At 35.8% G+C, this 20,424-nt stretch overlaps 1 protein-coding gene across 1 annotated transcript in view; it reads left to right on the top strand.

The window, feature by feature from the left end:
• COG6 (component of oligomeric golgi complex 6) overlaps window positions 1-20,424 on the top strand; it is a 47,802-nt gene that overhangs the window by 14,107 nt on the left and 13,271 nt on the right. The window contains exons 8-17 of the mRNA XM_065901886.1: window positions 30-123; window positions 5,308-5,436; window positions 5,514-5,605; window positions 6,962-7,026; window positions 8,146-8,237; window positions 9,689-9,806; window positions 14,919-15,050; window positions 15,392-15,559; window positions 18,417-18,524; window positions 19,706-19,759. Coding sequence (XP_065757958.1) covers window positions 30-123; window positions 5,308-5,436; window positions 5,514-5,605; window positions 6,962-7,026; window positions 8,146-8,237; window positions 9,689-9,806; window positions 14,919-15,050; window positions 15,392-15,559; window positions 18,417-18,524; window positions 19,706-19,759 — 1,052 coding nt within the window. The remainder of the gene's footprint in view (window positions 1-29; window positions 124-5,307; window positions 5,437-5,513; window positions 5,606-6,961; window positions 7,027-8,145; window positions 8,238-9,688; window positions 9,807-14,918; window positions 15,051-15,391; window positions 15,560-18,416; window positions 18,525-19,705; window positions 19,760-20,424) is intronic.

The following is a 20,424-nucleotide window of genomic DNA, read 5'->3' as shown; positions in this document are numbered from 1 at the left end:
CAAGTGTCACAGTGTTAACCCTTTTTCAGGTGAATGCAGAACACTGACACAAGAATCATGTGACATATCTCCAGTACTAACTCAGGCGATGGAAGCCCTGCAGGACAGACCTGTCTTATATAAGTGAGTGACTTTTTCCTAATTAATAAAAAAGCAAATCTACTTTTTCTTTGGTAATTTATATTGAATTTCAGTGTTAATCAAATTTATATACAATAGTTTGAGCAATATAATAATTTGATATTTTTCTCTCATCTGGGTACCATTGGAGCATCAGCCTAATTGCATATTACATGCTGTAGAATGCAACACAGATATGAAAACCAAGATGTCCCAATATCTAGACTACCTCTTATTCACGCTGAGGTTAACGTCTTTGCTGCATTAAGGTCTTTGCTGCATTATGCTATCTCGTTAATTACCTTGAAATTGTATGTAGCTAAAACTCCTATATTAACACTGCCCTGGAGGGATGGAGGTCAAATAGAGTAATTAATAATAATTACCCAGAGATGAAAAATGAAGATTTAAAATTAGAATTCCATTAGTAGGATTCCAGAAAAGAAAGAGTTCAGGTTTTTAATCCTGTAAGTTACAGTAGCCAGGTGCTATGTGATAATGCTTTGGATAAGAACTTCACGCATTATTAATGTATATTTTTTATTTTTGTGTGTTTTAGTTTTCTTTTACTTTTCATGTCCTTTTTTTGTCTTCAGTCTTTAAACTTTTTAGTTTGTATTGGGGTATAGCCAATTAACAATGTTGTGTTAGTTTCAAGTGAACAGGGGAGGGACTCGGCCATATATATACATGTATCCATTCTCCCCTAGACCTCCCTCTCCTCCAGGTTTGCATATAACATTGAGTAGAGTTCCATGTGCTGTACAGTAGGTCCTTGTTGGTTATCCGTTTTGAATATAGCAATGAGTTCATGACCTTCCCAAACTCCCTGACTACCCCTTTCCCCTCATCAACCACAAGTTCATTTTCTAAGTTTGTGCATCTTTTTGTTTTGTAAGTGAGTTCATCTGTTATCATTTCTTTTTACATTCCACGTATAAAGATTGTCATATGATATTTTTCCTTCTCTATCTGAGTTACTTCACTCAGTATGACACTCTCTAGGTCCATTCATGTTGCTGCAAACGGCATTATTTCATTCTTTCAATGGCTGAGTAATATTCCATTGTATATATGTACCACATCTTTTTCATCCATTCCTTCAAATCCTTTTTCATTTTTAATGTCTGGGAAATGTCCAGACATATTTCATATTTCATATTTGAAAATGGGAAGACCAAGTAGGGAGTTCAAATTCAGGAAACAGAAAGCCAGAGAACTCATGCATTCAGTCCTGCTCTGAGTCATGTCTTTTATATACTTCTATATTTTTAGAAGATTTCCTCCTTACTCTGTTTTCTGATTAGAACATTACTTGTCCTGTAATAAGATTGTAGAACACAAATGCTGAAACTTGACAGATACATAAAATAGTCACACCCCAGTGCTCATTATTGAGTACTCACTATATGTTAAGCACAGTTCTAAGTGTGGCAGGCTTACCATCAATAAAACATTGCCTTCAACTTGCTTTACTTTATGGAACCAGACGTAAACAAATCCACTGTAATGTATACATTAGTTGCTTTTCTAAAAGTCAAGTCTCAAGTGCTTTGTGGCTCGAGTAGTCTGGTGGGGAAAGGGGTGTACATTAGAGAACGTTTCCTCTGGAAGTAGGTATAAAATGAGTTCTGAAGGTTGACAAGCATTTTCCAAGATGAAAAGGAGGAGAGAACGTCTCTGAGGGAACAGCAGGTGCTAGTGCTTGGGTTGAGGAGGAACATGTGCCTTTAGGAACTTGCAGAAACTGGTTGCTGGGTTAGTAGCAGGAGCTGGATCACAGTAGATCTCCATGTTGTGCGGATTCCCGGGATAAGCTGATGCTCATTATTGACCATCAGCTAGCAGATCTTATCATCTTCAAAATTTCTTTCCCATTTTTTTCACTGTAAGGTATTGGTGTTTGATTATAATTATAGTACCTGAAACATTTGGTGTTTGTTTAATAATGTGTAACAGATTCATATTTGTTCACAAGGTTAATTTTTTTTTTTTTTTTTAAGGCCTTCATGTGTTTTGGGCCTCTGTAAAGGTCAGCTGACTTCTACCATATAAATGTATTTTTTCTAAGTTTTGATTCTTGGTCGACACTTGGAAAGGAGCAGTATTGCATAATGGTTTAAATGGTGGGCTCTGAGTTAGACTGTTATTATCATTATTTCTTTTTCGATTTAGATTTTCTTGATGAACCCATGTACCTTTATAGGGTTTGGTTTCCTTGAGCTGTGAAATGAGGGTAAAAATATAGTTCCTCTCTTGCTGGGTTGTTGTGAAGATTAAAATTGGAATGTTCCCATAAGGTGTTGAGCGTCATGCTTTACTCATCACAAAGCATTGGCTATTATTTTTATTTTGAAAGGAGATAAAGTGGAAAATTCTCAGCTAAAGAGAAGTGTATTTAAGGCCTACCTGACAGCAAGGCAAAATGCGTGAGAGACAATAGAACTAAAATAGGCAAAGAAGATGTATCCTCACAGGATACACAGGGGGTGGGGCCATAGTGCCATGTGAATGGTTAAACACTTGGATATTGAATGTGGAAGAAAGAGACTTCTAGTGCCAGTTAAGTACCATAAGATGAACGTTGTAAAAAGAAAATTAGCCTTTCATCTTAAGTAATCACCTGTTTTCAGAGTGGTGGTTTCTTTAAATTTAGGGAAAAACTTTATGATGTATTATGTTAACCACCAGATGGCACTATATGAACTTGATTTAAGTAAAGTAGAGAGGCTTCACTGTTCATTCAGTTCAGTTCAGTTCAGTCGCTTGGTCGTGTCTGACTCTTTGCGACCCCATGAATCGCAGCACGCCAGGCCTCCCTGTCCATCACCAATATTGGGTCTCAAATGTATAGGTATCACATTTAAGAAAACGTCAATTATTGAAGTCTTTGGGGGAAATTGCCATACTCAGGTTTTGTTAGGTCTTATATAACTGGAATGTTAATAATGCATTATTAACTTTTAATACATCAAGTACAGAAGTGTTTTCAAAAAGAAATTTACTGCAAGTAGAAATGGACAAATTGATACTGTCCTCTTTCCACTGGTAAACCTTCAGCATGTCAATTATTAAAGGATATAGTAATACGTACAATGCTGATTCTTTTTCATTCTTTGTTTGTTGCATTTCTTAGAGAGTCTTTTACATTATTCTTTTATCTTTTAATTTTTTTGGACAAAATTTTTTCATTTTATTTGCTTTTTGACCAGAATTTTTCCTTTTCTAATATGGATAAACATAAAAACTGGGGATTTTGATTTTTTATTTTAACTAGAGACATTTTAGAATATTTACATTATTTTGACAGTTCACTTTTGTAAAGCTACATTTTCAGTTTTTGACCTGTGTTGGAAAAGAATCTCTTTTTGGTCAAGGAAATTTTCTTCTGTCTCTGGGAAAAGAGATTTCATGTCTTCAGATACTGAAGGTTCATTTTAGCTCATGCTCTTCTTGCTTCAAATTATATCTATTGCAGGAAAATTAGCATTAATATTAATGTTTATGTATATTTTATAGTAAAAAGATTAGATTCTAGTGTTTTTCAGACTTTTAAAATTGCCCCTCCCCACATTTAAAATGCCCGTGGATTCACAGGTTTCTGATAAAACCTGTGGTCACAGTGAATAGTCCTAGAAACAGAAGTTACATTGTTTCTGTTTATTTTGCAGTTATTTGGGTCCCCAGGGGAAGATTAGTGTTACATATTTTAAAAGTTTATGAATTTTGTGCTGATCACAAGTCACTTCATTGAACTGATGGTCTTTAAAGGAAGGCATTCTGTACCCTAAGCATTTATATTTTTAAGAGCATGAGGGAAGAAATAGAAATAAGCACCTTGGTTCGAATTTGTTTAAAAAAACAAAGTGAATGTAAAGCAGCTGTGCACTTTTGCAAAACTTAGCTTGATAGCTGCATTTTCATCTTGATGTATTGCTGGTATGTCACTGCATGGAATTTCAAAACCATTTCCTTTTAACTAAAACCAAAAACCACACACAACCATGATCTGGTTACTGGTACATAGTCCTTTAAAAAGGCTCAGAGTCCTAACAATGTATCGCTATTGATTGCTTCACTACACTTTTATTTAAAAATATCCCCCCTTTCTAGCTTTCTTCTGTTAAAAAAAAAGTGGGTTTTTCATTAAATCAAAAGCATATTAAAGAAAGCAGTGTAGCCTAAGAAATTCTTTTGAAAACTGGTGAAATTTTTGTAACTTTTCTTTAGGGTAATGAAATAATTCTCAACACTTAGTAGAGTACTGTTTAGAGATTTAAAAGTTCGTGGATCTAGAATCTACTGACATGGGACTATGAAAAAATATTTTGTTTTCCTGTGTGTGTTTAAAACAGAACTTTCACTTGGTCACCCAGTGCTGACAGTGAGAAACAAAGGCTGATTCTAGTCAAGGAAACAGGGACTCTTGGTAACTTTAAGCCATCCTATCAGTTGACCCCAGATAGTCTGATTTTCCAGTTCAGAATCTTTTTTCCCTAAAAATTTCCTCAGCCTTGCAAGTCTTCCCCCCCCACCCCACCCCTGGCCCCGCCAACTGTAATTGATAACTTGTAAATGTATGTAAAAGAAAGTATTTGCTCTTAATGCATAGCTGGTCATAAATTCAAGTAGCATGTAATATGTTTAACATTGGAGTCAAAATAAGCTTTTAAATATGAATGGTATATTTTGGACAAATTTTGGTGGTATACTGTGATAATAATATACATGAGAATTTTTTAATGTAGAAGGAAAAGTCTTATATTTTGGATTGCAGAGTTCTAACTATAACCAGCCTCTGAGAACCACATCCTAGGCCTTCTCTGTGCAGTGGAGTGTCATGTTTTGGACGAGGGGTGGGCGCTGGAACCTGTAGAGTTCAGGGTTTCCACCTTGTCTGGAGTTTCACTTTTACCAAATCCCCTGCTCTATCCTTTATTGCCACAACCTCTGTTACTGATTGTAAATCCCTGCATTCCTTCTTAGACATAAAACGATGCACCTTTGGATTGGATTATCACTATGATAAAGTTATTTATTAAATACTTTTTGTTGTTTAAAACAGTATTGCTTGAGAGAATTGTGTAAAAAAAGGCATTAGATAGCTTATCTGAGAAAGTGCATGAATAATTTGACACAGCCATTAGAAAGAAAAACAGTTGTTTGTTACTAACTTGTTTCTTCTAGGTACACCGTAGATGAGTTTGGAACAGCCAGGAGGAGTACAGTGGTTCGTGGATTCATTGATGCTCTGACGAGAGGGGGCCCAGGAGGCACCCCTCGACCCATTGAAATGCACTCCCATGACCCTTTGAGGTATAGTAGCAGACCGTATCGGGGCATTCAGTGTTTTTCTGAAGGAAATCTTCACTAACGTTTAGTTTTTTCATTAGATACGTAGGAGATATGTTGGCTTGGCTCCATCAAGCTACTGCTTCTGAAAAAGAACACCTTGAAGCTCTTTTGAAGCATGTAACTACACAAGGTGGGTCACCCGGCGGTCCCTGCTCATCTGAGATGTAGCACATCACACAGAACATTCCTGTTTCTCTTCTCGTTGCTTTTTTCTTCATGGAGATAAACTCTTCACACTAGGTGATTCAGTAAGCATCCATTAGTCTGTCTTTCTCTAATTTCCCATTTTTCCGCTAATTCTTCTCCATCACTTTGATTTTGTGACACAGCTGATGGCATTTCTATACTGGACCTTTGGGGCCTTCCCTAGTAAGCCAGGACCCCTCTGCTCCCCTCTCAAGGTGTCTCTGGAGTGCCTGATGGAAGTTGTCTCAGATCTTGTACGGCACTGTCCTCTAAAGGCAAAAGGGGATGTCATTTCCGTTTTGTCTACACGCACACAGGCTCGGGGACTTTTCTTAAGGTCATGAAGCTCCTACCTCTTTCTTTTCTGTTAATTCTACTCAGCCCCTTTTTCATTCTCATGTGACTGTTTCAAAGTTGTTTTGTGATAGAAGGGGTTAGTGGATAATTAAGATGTTCTGGTTTTGATAGGAAGGGAAGGGATGTGTTGTGGGGGGTGTCACTTGCCTGTCTTGCATGGTGTGGCCCCACACCATGCTGGTTCATCAGGTCATCTTCCAGGAGAGGCTGGTGTGCAAATGGGTGCACATTGATACTGAGATATACTCCTCATTGATACTGAGACTAGACTCAGCATCTGTGATAGATTGGCACACAGTCTACACTGTTTAAAGTTGTTTTCTGTTATCCTAATAACCACATTTAAAAGAATATATTTCTTTAAAGCTGTTAGTAAAGTATCCATGAGAGGCCACATTAAGAGGCAGGAAGAAAATAATTGGAGTTAGAAATAGGTTCTTCTGTGGGAATGGCATGAATTCTTCTAAACTTCAGTTTATCCATCTGTGAAAATGAAGGTGGTTACAAGCTGTACGTGTCCAAGTACATGGTACAGACCTTGATAAGTGATCAATAATTAGTAAATGTCAGTTTTTTCATTAAATTGTAAGGTGTGTTTTCCATCTTATACCTGCAGTTTGTGCGCTTAGTACATCTGCCTAGAATAAGGAGTTTGTGGAACAGATCCTAATACATCTACTCATCACTTCCTTCAGTTAATTAATTTCACAATCTTTTTTCATTAATCAGCAGTCAAATGAATTGATAAAGCTTTAGGTTCAGATATTAATATAGTTAGTAATGTCCTAAAAGATATTGAACTTAATAAAATACCATTAATGGTTATTTTAAATGTTTATCATTAATGCCATTAATCACAGTTATTAGTGTTTGTTGATTTTTTGTACTTCTGTGAAACAGTGCAATATGAAAAAAATTTCAGTTATGTTATAATTAACCGTAGGTGTTGAAGAAAATATTCAAGAAGTTGTTGGCCATATCACTGAGGGTGTGTGCAGGCCTCTAAAGGTAAAATACTTTGTATATATTATATAAAATATTTTATATATGTTATATGGTTAAATTATTGCCCTATTTGGAGTTTAAAGAAATAGCAACTTGAATTCAAGCTGTAATTTTGTCAAATTAACACATTAATGTCGGATAATAAAATGCATTTTAAAATAATCATTGCCAATTTTCTGTGCAAGGTTTTTGTATACTATTACATGTATTTATAATGTAAAATATTTTAGCAGGTCATATTCATTGGTATTATGACATACTCCAAAATCTAAATGCTTTCAAAAATGTTTATTGAACATCTCCTGCATATGTATTATTCTGCTAAGTGCTGCAGATATGTAAAAGGACTAGAAAATACAATGTCTGTGTTTCGAGTCTAATTAGAAAACAAGAAGACATAATGTTATCTGCAGCTTAAGCATAGATGTAGTGTAATATATAAGTAAGCACATTCAGTGTAGTTTAAATTGTATTTGTTAGGGAAAGATTAGTGAAGATTTTAATTAGAAAGATTCCCAGTAGTTAATCTTGAGCATTTCAAGTTAATTTTGAACTAGATCTGAGATACTGACCTGGTAGTATTATAATTAGACAAATAAATATGTTGGAGCCAACTCAAGATCCATCTGCTTTCCTGTTCTCTAATTAATATTAAAAGAAACTTGGTTTAGTTGTTTAAAGGTAAAACTTTTTTCATTTTTGCCCCGTACTATCGGTTCACAGCTGCTGCTGCTGCTGACACTTCAGTCAGAGCTGTACCCCTTTACTGACGATTTTAGGCATGTAGCAGCGGCTTTGCAGTTTAGCGCTGACTAAATTCCATTGTGTGCTGGTTAAAAAATTCAAGATGATATCACTGTATTGATTATTTCTGATAGCAACTGTCTTGAGCCAAATTCTATAGGTAGTGGATCGTTTGTTCATAGAGTATACCTCTGTTAAATTTTTTGTGTTTTACCATCCTCTGATGTAATACTCAGATATTACTTATTTAGAAGGAAGTTTGTGATTTCTGTAATCATGAAATTTAATCTCTTTAATGCTGTTCACACCACATGTGATTAATGAAAAAAAAGTTACACTTTTAAGAAATGTTTAATTTTTTGTCACATGTTTTAATAGGTTCGAATTGAACAAGTAATAGTTGCTGAACCTGGGGCAGTTTTATTATATAAAATTTCTAACCTCCTCAAATTTTACCACCACACAATCAGGTAAGTGGAATGGTTAAATGTGCTCATTAAATCCCATGTCATACTTCATTTCAGTTAGAACACAGTGTAGTATTTGTGTGTGTGTGTGTATTCTACTTGTCGACTAAGTATAAACTAGTAGAACCTCCACACCATATGAGTCATTATTTGCATATTATACATGATGTAGTTTGAGGTTCGTTATTTCCTTTTTCCTTTCTTTTCTGTACACATACATACACACACACACACAAACACATTTGCACACACACAGTTATGTAGCAGTATAAGTCTGTAATAGTAGTATTTTTTGAGTCCTTCTGTATTTGAGATCCATGGCACTTAAAGCAAGTCTATATTATGCTCAGAACAGGGCATAATTAGTAAAATGTCCTATTCTGGATGTAAATAACATAAATTCTTCTTTAACATTTAGTTTTCCATTAGTGGTAAAACAGAACCACAGCTTTATCTTCTCTAAGTAATATTAATAGCTATCTTATCTTCTCTAAATTAAAGTGACTTTATCTGATTAGGAACCATTTGTCTTATCTAGGAACCACTTGTCTTGTCTAAAATATAATCTTTGACTCCAAAATTTGCATTCATTTTCACCATGCATATATCTTTTGACAGCATACGTACACTTGAGCCCTGTTGTAAATGTCATTCACTGTAAGACCATGTTATATGTGAGTTGTGGTAAAACAATGGTGTTCCAAGCTATATTTTTGATAGTCTATTAAAAAATCATTTTAGATCACTTTTTACAAGCATGCCAGTATCAGGAATAGAAGAATCACTTTCATTACATGAATAGGAGAATAAAATTGGAAATTGTTTTATATACATGGTTGTGTTACATTCTGCAAAAAATGAGAAACCCCCCTGGACAAGTCTAAGGAATATCCTTGTAGAAAATTGAGAATTATAGGATGTACAGTAGTTATTTTAAAATGTTGCCAAATTTTTCATAATTAGTTTAAATATACTTTTTTGGCAGCTGTATAATCATAATACTTTATTATTTGCAGATGTGTTACTGATATGACATAAGTTTTAATTAAAAAAGCTCAGTATTAATAATATTTTCTCCATAGAGCTACTGATAGAATGGCTTCCTTTAAATTAAAATCAGATTTTCTTAGATAATCAAAACATGCATTTACTGTAATAGCGGAAAAATAGCCACATGGATTTGCATGCTATAAGGGTTTAGTCTAACCCACTGCTTTTCTAAGAGATTATGAGATATTGAAAACACTGTAGTTTGCTTTCATTTGTTTGTCAACTAACCTAAAAGAAAAAAAAAAACTCATTTCTGTATGAAACTAGAGTAATTGTTTAATTCACAGGTTATATTCTATATAAAAACTTTTATTTAAATCTGGATCTTTTAAAAGAATTTTACCCAGTTATAGAGCTGAATTGTTTAGACCTGCTTTGCAACCAGAAATATTCTTTGCTTTTAGTGGCATTATTGGAAATAGTGCAACTACATTGTTGACTACCATTGAAGAAATGCATTTGCTGAGCAAAAAAATATTCTTCAACAGCTTAAGTCTTCATGCCAGTAAGTTAATGGACAAGGTATGTTTGAAAAATGCAGTTCTTATACTGTGTGAGTCTTTCACATTTAAAGTGCTGTTTTATTGTTTTTACACTGGTGAGTTTTTTTCCCATTTCATTTAGTGTTCTCTTGAGTTCTTCCTGTGAACAAGAAAATTCATTTTGGGGTGACTTACTGGATGTAGGCTTATAGTCTGTTCCTGGAACAGTATAACATCGAGTCATAGTTGGAAGTAGAATCTCAAAGCCCTAGTTTTACTACCATTTTTCAATAACCCACAATTTGTAATTAAAGCAGATTTTCTATATTTAATAGGTCAGGACTAAAATGACATACAGATTGAAAAACTGGAACTTTTAGTAAATACTTTTTCTAAACAGCTGGCAAATATTTTTACACTGGTGGTCTAGCTTTTTCCTAATGGAATTTATGTTCGTTTGAGTTACATACTGCAAATATGAAATAAGTAAGATAATAAAATATTCCATAAAAGCAAAGAAAAAAAACGAAATAGCAAATAAAAACCTGAAAGAGTTCTGTGAGAGCCAGTATTTTACATTGAGCATTGTGTTTTGCAAAAGTAAATTGGTGAGACCTTAAGGAGTGGGTTTATAACCATCAGATGCTTCTTTGTTTTTGTTTCATTATTAAGGACTCAGGTTTGTTCAGGGATGTATCACAATCATCATTTTTGTTTTACATTATGCTGCTCTATCCAATTGCCTGGTTAGGATTAGACGCAGGTTTGTAGTATGGTGTTGAGCAGTCAGTAGCAATCCAGTTCAGAGGCCCTGGATTTTACATTGCTAAACTCAGGGGAACCTTAAGAGTCTACTGTCTGACCCTAGCATAGGTTTCAGATTTTCTGGTAAAGCAGCCTGCATTTGTGGAGATGAAGTATTTCACGTATGTGTTTTCCTGTATCACCAGAAGTTTACTAACCGACAGTCAGTTCTTGTTTTAGATACAGTTTTATAAGTCATTATTTAGACACAATTTTTCTAAAATCATTTCATCCATGATACAAACTTTGAATGTTGCTTTCTAATGAGAGCACAAGAGCAAACAGTGAAGGTCTGTTGGTCTCAGATTGCTCTTCCATTCATGGGAAATAGTCTGATAAATCAGCGCTTACTGTAGAGGTATGTGTTTTATGGAAGATGTCGGCAGTGTGCTATGCTAGCACATGAAGGAGGGATATTAGTTTAGCTCAGTCACTCAGTCATGGCCAACTCTTGGACTGCACGGACTGTGTTGTGACGGACACCTCCTCCTAAATTAGTCAGTTGGCTAAATTGACTTCCTGGTGATTTCAAAGGTTAGTGCATTTTTTCTACCCCGCTTAATATTTTTTCTTTTTCCCATGATGGGAATCAGACATTAAAAACATTCAAAAGCAACTGTACATACAAGGAAAAGTAAGAAGTAACCACATGTTCAGGGGAAGGAGCAGGCTCAGAAAGACCTGAGAACTTCGGTTTACACCACAGCCTGATCCTTGGCATAGAGAGAGCCTACAGCAAGTAAAAAAAAAATAGTAACAAGAAATGGCACCAGCTGGAGAAGGGGGAGAATTTATTTCCAGGGTTAACAAATGGTGTTTTCATCAAAAAATCACAAGGCCCACAAACAGGGAAATGTGGCCCATTCAAAGAAAATACCTTCCTGCAGAAGACTGGATGGCACATCCACCAGCCAGAGACTTCAGAACAGTTATGTTAAACATGAGCCAAGAGAGCAGTGTGTGGACAAAGTGGAAATACCTGCCAAGAGTTAGAGAATCTCAGAAAGAAATTCTGGAGGTGAAAAGTATAATAGCTAGCGAACCAAATGAAGTCCTTAGCAAAGATTATACAGCCTGACCAACTGGATTGCAGGGATAGTTCAGCAAGTGAAAGTCAGTCATTATAATTACCACATGGATTGTTTTTTCAAGTCCTTTGCCATTTTCCTACTAAGTTGTGTCTTATTCTTGTTATTTTCTGATATTTTTATGCATTATGAACATTAAGTGTCATGTATTACAGATCTTTTCTCCATGTCATCATTTATGTTTTGATTTTGCCTGTAGTATATTCTGATACATCCTTTCTAATGTTTACACAGTAAAATCTAACATGTTTTTTCTCTATTGTTTCACCTTTGGGAACTTGCTATAAAATGTACCACTGCAAAATAAATGCTTAAAACTGAAAAAAAAATGTACTTCAAAAACCTTCCCACATCAAGAAAATATATATAGAATTTGTTATATGCGAAAGTTAATATCTATTAGTGAGAAAGTGTTAGAGTATTTAATAAATTTATATAAATGCGTGTTCTTAGGTCTTTCTGTAATTTCACTCTTATATTGAGTTTTTAATCTACATAAAGTTAATTTTTGTCCATGCGGGGAAGGAAGGATCACCCTTATTTTTCTCAAATGGTTATCCATTTATTTTGTTTTATTTTCATTCAGAAAACCCACTAAGTTTTTCAATACTGTATTCCTCTTATAAAGTTAAAATAAAAGTTGCAGGAAAATACAATGGTTAATGAAAGGTAAATTTTAAGTGTGGCGTCTTCCAGCTAAATTCTAGAACAGAATAGGATAAAAACAGGGAAAGAAATGTAATTTGAATATATTAAGTACCAATTAATACTGCAGCCTATGTGAGATTAGGTGAATGGGTTTTGACTTATTATTATTATTATTTATTGTTATTATCAATAATTATGCCCTGAAATGTTTTTCTTAGATATGAATTCTGTAATATTTAGGGATATTTTAACATTATGTTGAGATTGGAATATGATACTGTTTATAGCTCATGTGTTACTTATATGTACACAACCATTTCAGGTTTCTTTCAGAAAATCTTTTTCCAAATTTTAATGTTCCATATTTTATGTTAAGTATATTATCATCTTATTCTGCCTCTTTTAAACCATTCATCTCTTCTAAGAAGGTTATAGCCTTATTAGGAAAACACGTATTGCAGAATGGTCTTCACTACCAAAGCACTCAGTTTTTGTTAATAGAATTTTAAAGTGGATTATAAAATTGTTAGGAAGAATAGCTTTTAAAATAAAGGTATAGCCAGAAACGAACTCTTTTATGATTCCTTCTTTGCTTTTAAAAAGACACATTTGGGAGCTAATTCTTTATCTGGTATGCTAAAGGAAAATTCAAGGACATTATTTTATTGAAAGATGTACCTTTTCCCTAACAAAGTGTTTGAAGCACTTCAGTAGTCAAGTATGTGTACTCCCTTGTTTATCAGGCTCTCCTGAAACATTCATAGCTGTGCATCTAGCAAAATCTAAAGGATCCCCTAGAAGACACAATGTCATATCAGTTTTAGCTAGAGAGACATTTTCTGAAAAGTTCTTTGCACTATAATAATACAATACTAATTTAAAGGGTATGTTTTATCATAAATGAAACCCATATCAAATTAATAGTAAGCAGGGTTAATTTGCCTAGCACTCTGAAAAGAAAATCGAAATGGTCCTTTAAATTTTGCTTTAAATTCTTGGATATCACTCCTGTCTAGAATGTCTTTTTACTGTTCAAACTGCAGTTCTTGGAGGAGCAGCTTGGGCATCACCTCCGAGTTTATAAATTTAGCTGAGATGAAGAACCTCAGGCACCTGAGATTAAGATTCAGATCTGCTGAATCAGAATGTGCATTTAAGCAGATTCCCTGGTCATTTGTTTGCATCTTAAAGTTTGAAAAGTGCTTTTTTAGAGGAATACTTTGAGTTTTACATTATTCCTTGCAGATTATTCTGCCAGGAAAAACAAACAAAAACAATGTTTTCCGCTAAAATGCTTTTTTAAATTTTAAATAAAAGTATGTGAAAAAGTTGTAGTTGTTTTTTACATTTCAGACATTAACTTGCACTCTTAAATTTCTTTTGAATAATTTTACTGACTTAAAATTGTAATTCCATAAATAAGTAAGGTAAGAGGAAACTTTCGGAGGAAATGGTTGTGGTATAGAACGTGGTGATGGTGCCAGTGTATGTTACCGAGTGGGGCCTCATGTGCCCACAAAGCCAAACTCTGACCATGGGTGTTTGGAGTCCAAGCCAGGAGAATGGGCAGCTAATGCTCACAAGATGGAAATTCTTCGATGACTTTCAGGAAGGGTTATTAAAGACAGTGTTGGGGGAAAGGATCTTAGGATGTATGACCAGTTTGTGGACCTTCTGATTGGTTATTGGTTATTGATTACCTTATTGGTGGTGAGGTAACAGGGTGATGTTCTGGGAATCTTAACCTGCTGGTTGCAGCAGGGGTCTGTGTGTTTGTGAGCAGCATGTAGTCACCATTCGCTGCCCGGATGGGGGTCTTACTTTCTCCAGAACAACTCAAGAGTATGCATCTGGTTGTTATCTGTATCTTTTCAGGAGGAACTAGAAGTCCTGTGCGTTTGTTGTCCTAATCATAAACCATTTGCTTCTGCTCTTCAGAACTCAGAAAAGGCGTAGGAGACTAAAACCTTTTGTTCCTCGGAATGTCCTATAGGGTCCTGCGTGGTTTCATTCTCCCCTTTTCTTTGATACTCTTCAGTCCTGAGGGGAACATGGGCAGGACAAGAGAGGGAGTCTGGTTTTGGATAAGAGATTACTCATAAACTCAGTGAGGGAACTCAGTTTTAGGGGACTTGGTTTCAAGTATATAGACCCTGAACCTGTACGTATTGAGCCACAATATCTGAGACTGGGGCATGACGGGCAGTGGTGACTCTCAGTTATAGTTGGGGAAGTGCTGGTCTCTCTCTGAATTACTTTTTTCTTAAGACTTGGACTAAACAAAATAGGCCGTTTCAAATCCATATGAAAATATAATCCTAAATTCAAAGACTACGAAGTTTTCCCTCATAATTTTTTGTATTTTAAAAGTACAAATTCTATACTTCTGATATATTAATTCTGAGATAATCTAACAAAAACTTTTGTGTCACTTTCTGTGATTTTCATTAGTACAATAGAGAATAAACAATTGATAGATGATAGATTTTGTAATGTGTCAGCCAGTGCTTTATGTCTTTCATATGAATGATTTTACTGTGAACTGGCATTTATTTAGACAATAAAATTTAGTAGAAAAATATAAGCAGTGTATAGATCTTCCTTTGTTTTAGGTTGAACTCCCACCACCTGATCTTGGACCAAGTTCTGCCTTAAATCAGACGCTCGTGTTGCTACGTGAAGTTCTAGCATCTCATGATTCTTCAGTTGTGCCATTAGATGCCCGTCAAGCTGATTTTGTGCAGGTGTGTTGTAAATTCACCCTTAAGGACTCTTATTGCTCCTCTAGTATACATTCTGTTGAAATTCTGGCATTTTGTAACCCATTTATCTTGACACCCCTTCTCAGTGTTTTTTCCTTCAAATATTAAACCATTTCCCGTTAATTTAAAAAGTAATATGTGTTCAGTGATGCTTGTTCTAAGAGTTATGATTTTTATACCATTAAATGGTAATCTTTCATGTGTGCTTCTGTAAGTTGGTCCCTTCCTCTTTGGTTTGGTGTTCACTTTGAAGTGCCGTCAACGCAGACCTGTATCACTGGTATGGAGATGAAGGGTCTGTTTAATTCTATTTCTCATTTTAGGTTTTATCATGTGTCTTGGATCCTCTCCTCCAGATGTGTACTGTATCAGCCAGCCATTTGGGCACAGCTGACATGGCCACTTTCATGGTCAATTCACTGTATATGATGAAGACGACATTAGCTCTATTTGAATTCACTGACAGACGTCTGGAAATGCTGCAGTTCCAGGTTAATTTTGCCATAACATGACTTCTCACTGTGATGAAATCTTCTTTTTCCATACATGATCTCAGTTACTGGCTGTAAGCCAACTTCAGTGACCTGATTTCTCTGAATCCCTTGTTATAGTCTGATAGTACCTCCCTTCCCCCCAGGCATATTCATTATTTTAGTTTTGGGAGAAGCCAGGGTATGTAATGAGTAGGATATTTTATTCAAATCATAGTACATGGTGGTAGAATGGAGCCTTTCTGATTAATTTGAACTGTTATCCTGTATGCAGATTTCAGTTTCCGAACTGTGAATAACGTGCTATATATTTTTCGAGCTGCAGAGCTTGTGCGGAAGGTGTTGCAAAGGACAGATACATTTTTGTCTATGTGTAAGTCAGTGTTAGGCACAACATTACAATTTGTTAAACCAACCATGCTAGTCCTTAAGCCAAATGGTCTCACTTAAGAGTCACAACAGCGCCATTTATAAAATTTACCAGACACTTAACTTCTGAGTTTGAAATAGTGATTTGGTAGATAAAAATGTTTAAAAAAAAAACAACAAAACTCTGAATCTTCTTTATTATCACAAGAATATAAACAGTTGGCAATGGCTGTGGTAAAAATGTATTGTTTTTGGTTTTTCCAAGGAATGAGTTTTGAGACCTCTAAATTCGTGATATTTCCTGCTTGTCAAATCCTTTCTTTTTTCTTCTCTTATTTTTTTTAACAAAATATGAAGTATGATTAATTTTTCTTTCTTCCTGAATTGTTTATGTATAATTAGTAAAAATCTTTTTAAAAAATTCATTGGTTTTTAATGTATTTGTCACTAATTCAACCCCAAACTGCCGTTTGTCTTAAATCTATTCCTGAAATGTGCAGATATGTATCAGTTGTCCAACAATCTGTTTTATCACTAGTTACCCTTGTTTCTTAAATACCTCAGAGTTATTTTTTGCATCCCCAGAGGACACACCCCACCATGTAAGTGCTTATTAGGTCTGCATCATGCTTGCTGTCAGGCCGGTGGCCAGTGCTGGTCTCATGGACCAGCCCAGAGTCAGTGTGGAAGGAATGGGCAAGGGTGTGGCTGCTTGCTGGGCGGCATGCCCCTGCAGTAATGGTTTTCCTTGTTTAGTAAAGAATTCTTGATTTTCAGATATTTTCTATCAATAGTCTGGTAATTTTCTTCCATTCTTAAACTTCTTCCAGTGTTCTAAGTAAGAAATCCAGGCTAGTCTGATTCTCGTTAGTTTTGCAATAAACCTATTTTATTCGTGTGGAAGCTTGTAAGGATTTTCCTTTGAGTTCAGATATTTCCTCAGGATATTTTTTAGTTTGTCTCTTTTTTTTCTTACTTCCATTTTGGACTTTGCAGAGCCATTTCAGTCTGGAGATTCAACCTTTTTTTTTTTGCTCAAGAAAGTTTTCTGTTATCTTTAATTAATTATCACTTCTCCATCTGTTACTTTTTATATTCTGAATATAAAAAGCTTCTGTCCTTAGTTGGCTTTATCTCCTGAATTTGTCTTTTAATTTCTGTTTGACCTCTTCACTTTAATATATTTCTTTGATATTTATTCTGTATTACTGTTCTTCCATTTCCCTTTCATTAAATATTTATATTTGCAATCTTATTTTTCTTGGATTTTCAAAGAGACTAGTAAGTAAAGGTTCTAAGGTTCTAATTGTACTTTCTTGGGCATTCACTTGAAAAAAATTAAAGTGCCCTGTGTCTTTCAATATACATGTGTTAGTCGCTCAGTCATGTGACTTTTTACAACTCCATGGACTGTATCCCACCAGGCCCCTCTGTCCATGGAATTTTCCAGGCAAGAATACTGGAGTGGGTTACCATTCCCTTTTCCAGGAGATCTTCCCAACCTTGGAATCGAAGCCGGGTCTCCTGCGTTGCAAGTGGATTGTTCGCTCTCTAAGCTACCTGTGTCACCTCAAGAAAAGACACTTGTTTTCATTACTCTGGTGGCTTTCCTCTTAGAACCTATAACCTTTTTAAAACCAGTTGTAAGTTTTTTAAGGGGAGGGCCTCAGATACTGTAGAGGCTTGGACAGTGGCAAGCATTGAGGTGGGAACATCATCCGTTAATGGTGAATTGTGTCATTGGTAAACAGGTTGATAGCAGGCAGGAACAGCAGGAAGAGCTCCAGGCTTTCAGACCTGTACTGGTAAAGGGAAGGGAATTCCCTTCCTGGGAATTTGTCATCCCGCTGGGCAGTCTCCTCCTGTGACTTCTGCCCCCATTAGCCATAGCTAGCTTCCCCAAGAACAGCACAAAGCAGGTGAGCACATGCAACTCACATCTGCCAGCACAGTCTTTGTAGGCAGCCTGAACCTGACGTCTCTGACTAGTCTTATGCTGGGTCCTCAACCATCTCCCCCAGATCTGCTTTCTTCAGGAGAACTTAGAGCTTCAGCCCCTGTGGGATTTCCTCCAGGCCTCTCCAGATGGCATATCTGATTGGCTGAGTCAGTCCAATAAGTTGGGAGCATGAGGCAGTGTGGATGTGAGGAACAAGTCCTCATCCTCCCAGAATTCTTCTAAGTATTCTATTTTACATTGTTGTTCTTCATGAGTAGTTTTTGTTTGTTTGTGTCATACCAGCTTTTAAAAAAGCTAAGAAGCAACTCAGATTTTTTTGACTCGTGGCTAGTCCTGGAATCCTCAAAGAAGACTTTCTTCTCATTTGTGAGAGGACTTCCTCTTTGAGGAAGGAACAGTCTTTGTATAAAAGCAGTCCCTGCGCCTCAGCAAGGAGTGTGATGGAGAGCTGAGAGTCCAGGCTCATCTCCACTCTCATCAGTCCTATTCTTCTTTAAAATGTTTTCTTTTAATTGTATTTTATTTTAGATTGAAGCACATTTGGACACACTTATAAACGAGCAAGCTTCTTATGTTTTAACCAGAGCAGGCTTGAGTTATATCTATAACACAGTACAGCAACATAAAGCTGAACAGGTAAGCATGTGGCTGTTTCTGCCTAGAGAGAAACACTGATTTAGACTGTGTCTTCTAGAGCTAGACTCATTAGAATCTTGGCTCTGCCGCTTAATCGCAGTTTCTCACTGGGAAAGTGACTTGTCTCTGTTTCCTCATTTGTAAATTGAGGGTACTAATATCTGTAACGTAGGGTTATTCTGATGATTAAGTGAGATAACGCCTGTGTAGTGCTCAGATGATTACCTGAAATATAGTAGAGTGTGGGGAGGGAGGTGGGAAGGGGGGTTCAGGATGGGGAACACATGTAAAGCCATGGCTGATTCATATCAATGTATGGCAGAAACCACTACAATATTGTAAAGTAATTAACCTCCAACTAATATAAATAAATGAAAAAAAAAAATAGTAGAGTGTCCCCAAATGTTAACTGTCCTTTTCACTATAGATAGTAATACAATGGTAAATTTTTCAGAGTCCTTTATCACCATCAACTAATTGAATGCATAGATTACTATATATAGATAGCAGTCATTCCCCCTTTTAATTTAGCAGATCATGGTCTATTATTTGGAAAGGTAAATACTTCTGGGGCTAGCATATGATCTTGTTCAATTATGGAACTCCAGTAGAATTAGAACACAGAATGGGAGAGAAGCCTAGGAAACCATATAAGCATCTTTCCTTAAAAAGCAAAAAACTTTTAAATAACATTAAGATGAAGAATATTTTATAACCCAGGAACTCTTTAAGTGACACTCTCAAAGATCACAGGTTTGAATTTTTTCTTTTGATAAGGTAATAGGCAAGTTTCCACCAGAAGGAGCTAATTCTGCTACCTTTTTTATACTGTCTGAAATTGTCAAAGTGAGACTCTTAAGGTGTCTGTGTCTCACTGCCGTTTCTCAGTACTTAACTGCCCTTTTTCTTGCTTATGATCAAATCTGAGGTATCCTGCTATTTCATTGTTCGTAAACATATGTGCTCCTCACTCCGAGACATATTATTGAGGACCTTCACGCTAGTTATACAAAAATTAACAGATCATAGTCCCTCTTTTAATTGAGGTTGAAGATAGGACGTTCTTTGGAAATAAGCTAAATTTTCAAATTTGGGAAGTCTCCTAATGGACTGTATTTGATAAGTGAACTGTAACATATAGCACCTGTTTTCATCTTGTTTTTGGCCTTTTGTTCCTTAAGGGCCCTTTAGCTAATTTGCCCAACCTAGATTCTGTGGCGCTGAAGGCTGCGATGGTAAGTACACAATAAAGCGTGTCAGTGTACGTTTCCTTATGGAATGTTATTCTTACTCTTTCCCATGTGATGATTGTCTGTATTCACAACTGGGTCCAGTCATAATGATTGCACATGTATTCCTTTAAAGAGGTCTGATCAAGACAGACATTGGTAGTAATATTTCACCATGCCCTAATAGTCTCATTATCCCTATTTAGGTTTTCTTCAGTTTCAGAATTTTACTCCTAACCTAATGAAGAAACAGGAATGACAACATGAAGAAGTTAGGCTATATATCTTGAGAGACAACCACCAATAAGAGCTGCATTTATCACGCAACTAAATAAGTGTATAAAGAATACAGTTGTGAATTGTGATAATGCTGTGAATTAAATTATGCAAATCCAAAATCTCAGAGTCAACCCCTTCATCCCATTTACTGCTAACCAAATTGTGATGATTTTGCTCTCTAATTTTCTCAGATATCTTCTTTTCTTTTCATTCCTGTTGCCCTTGTTGTCTGAGATGCTGCAGGAGCTACCCATTTGTTGCCCTTGCATCTGCTTTGTATGACCTCCCCTTTGATTCTTTTTGCTGTGGCCAGAGTTAGCATCTTAAATTCAAATCAGACGATTTTTCCCCTTTAGTTATTTCCCTCCTTTAATGGTTTTGCTAATGCTTTT

Source organism: Muntiacus reevesi, chromosome 11 (genome assembly GCF_963930625.1).
Source record: "Muntiacus reevesi chromosome 11, mMunRee1.1, whole genome shotgun sequence".
Taxonomy (NCBI): Eukaryota; Metazoa; Chordata; class Mammalia; order Artiodactyla; family Cervidae; genus Muntiacus; species Muntiacus reevesi.
This window is presented reverse-complemented; position numbering and strand designations above follow the sequence as displayed.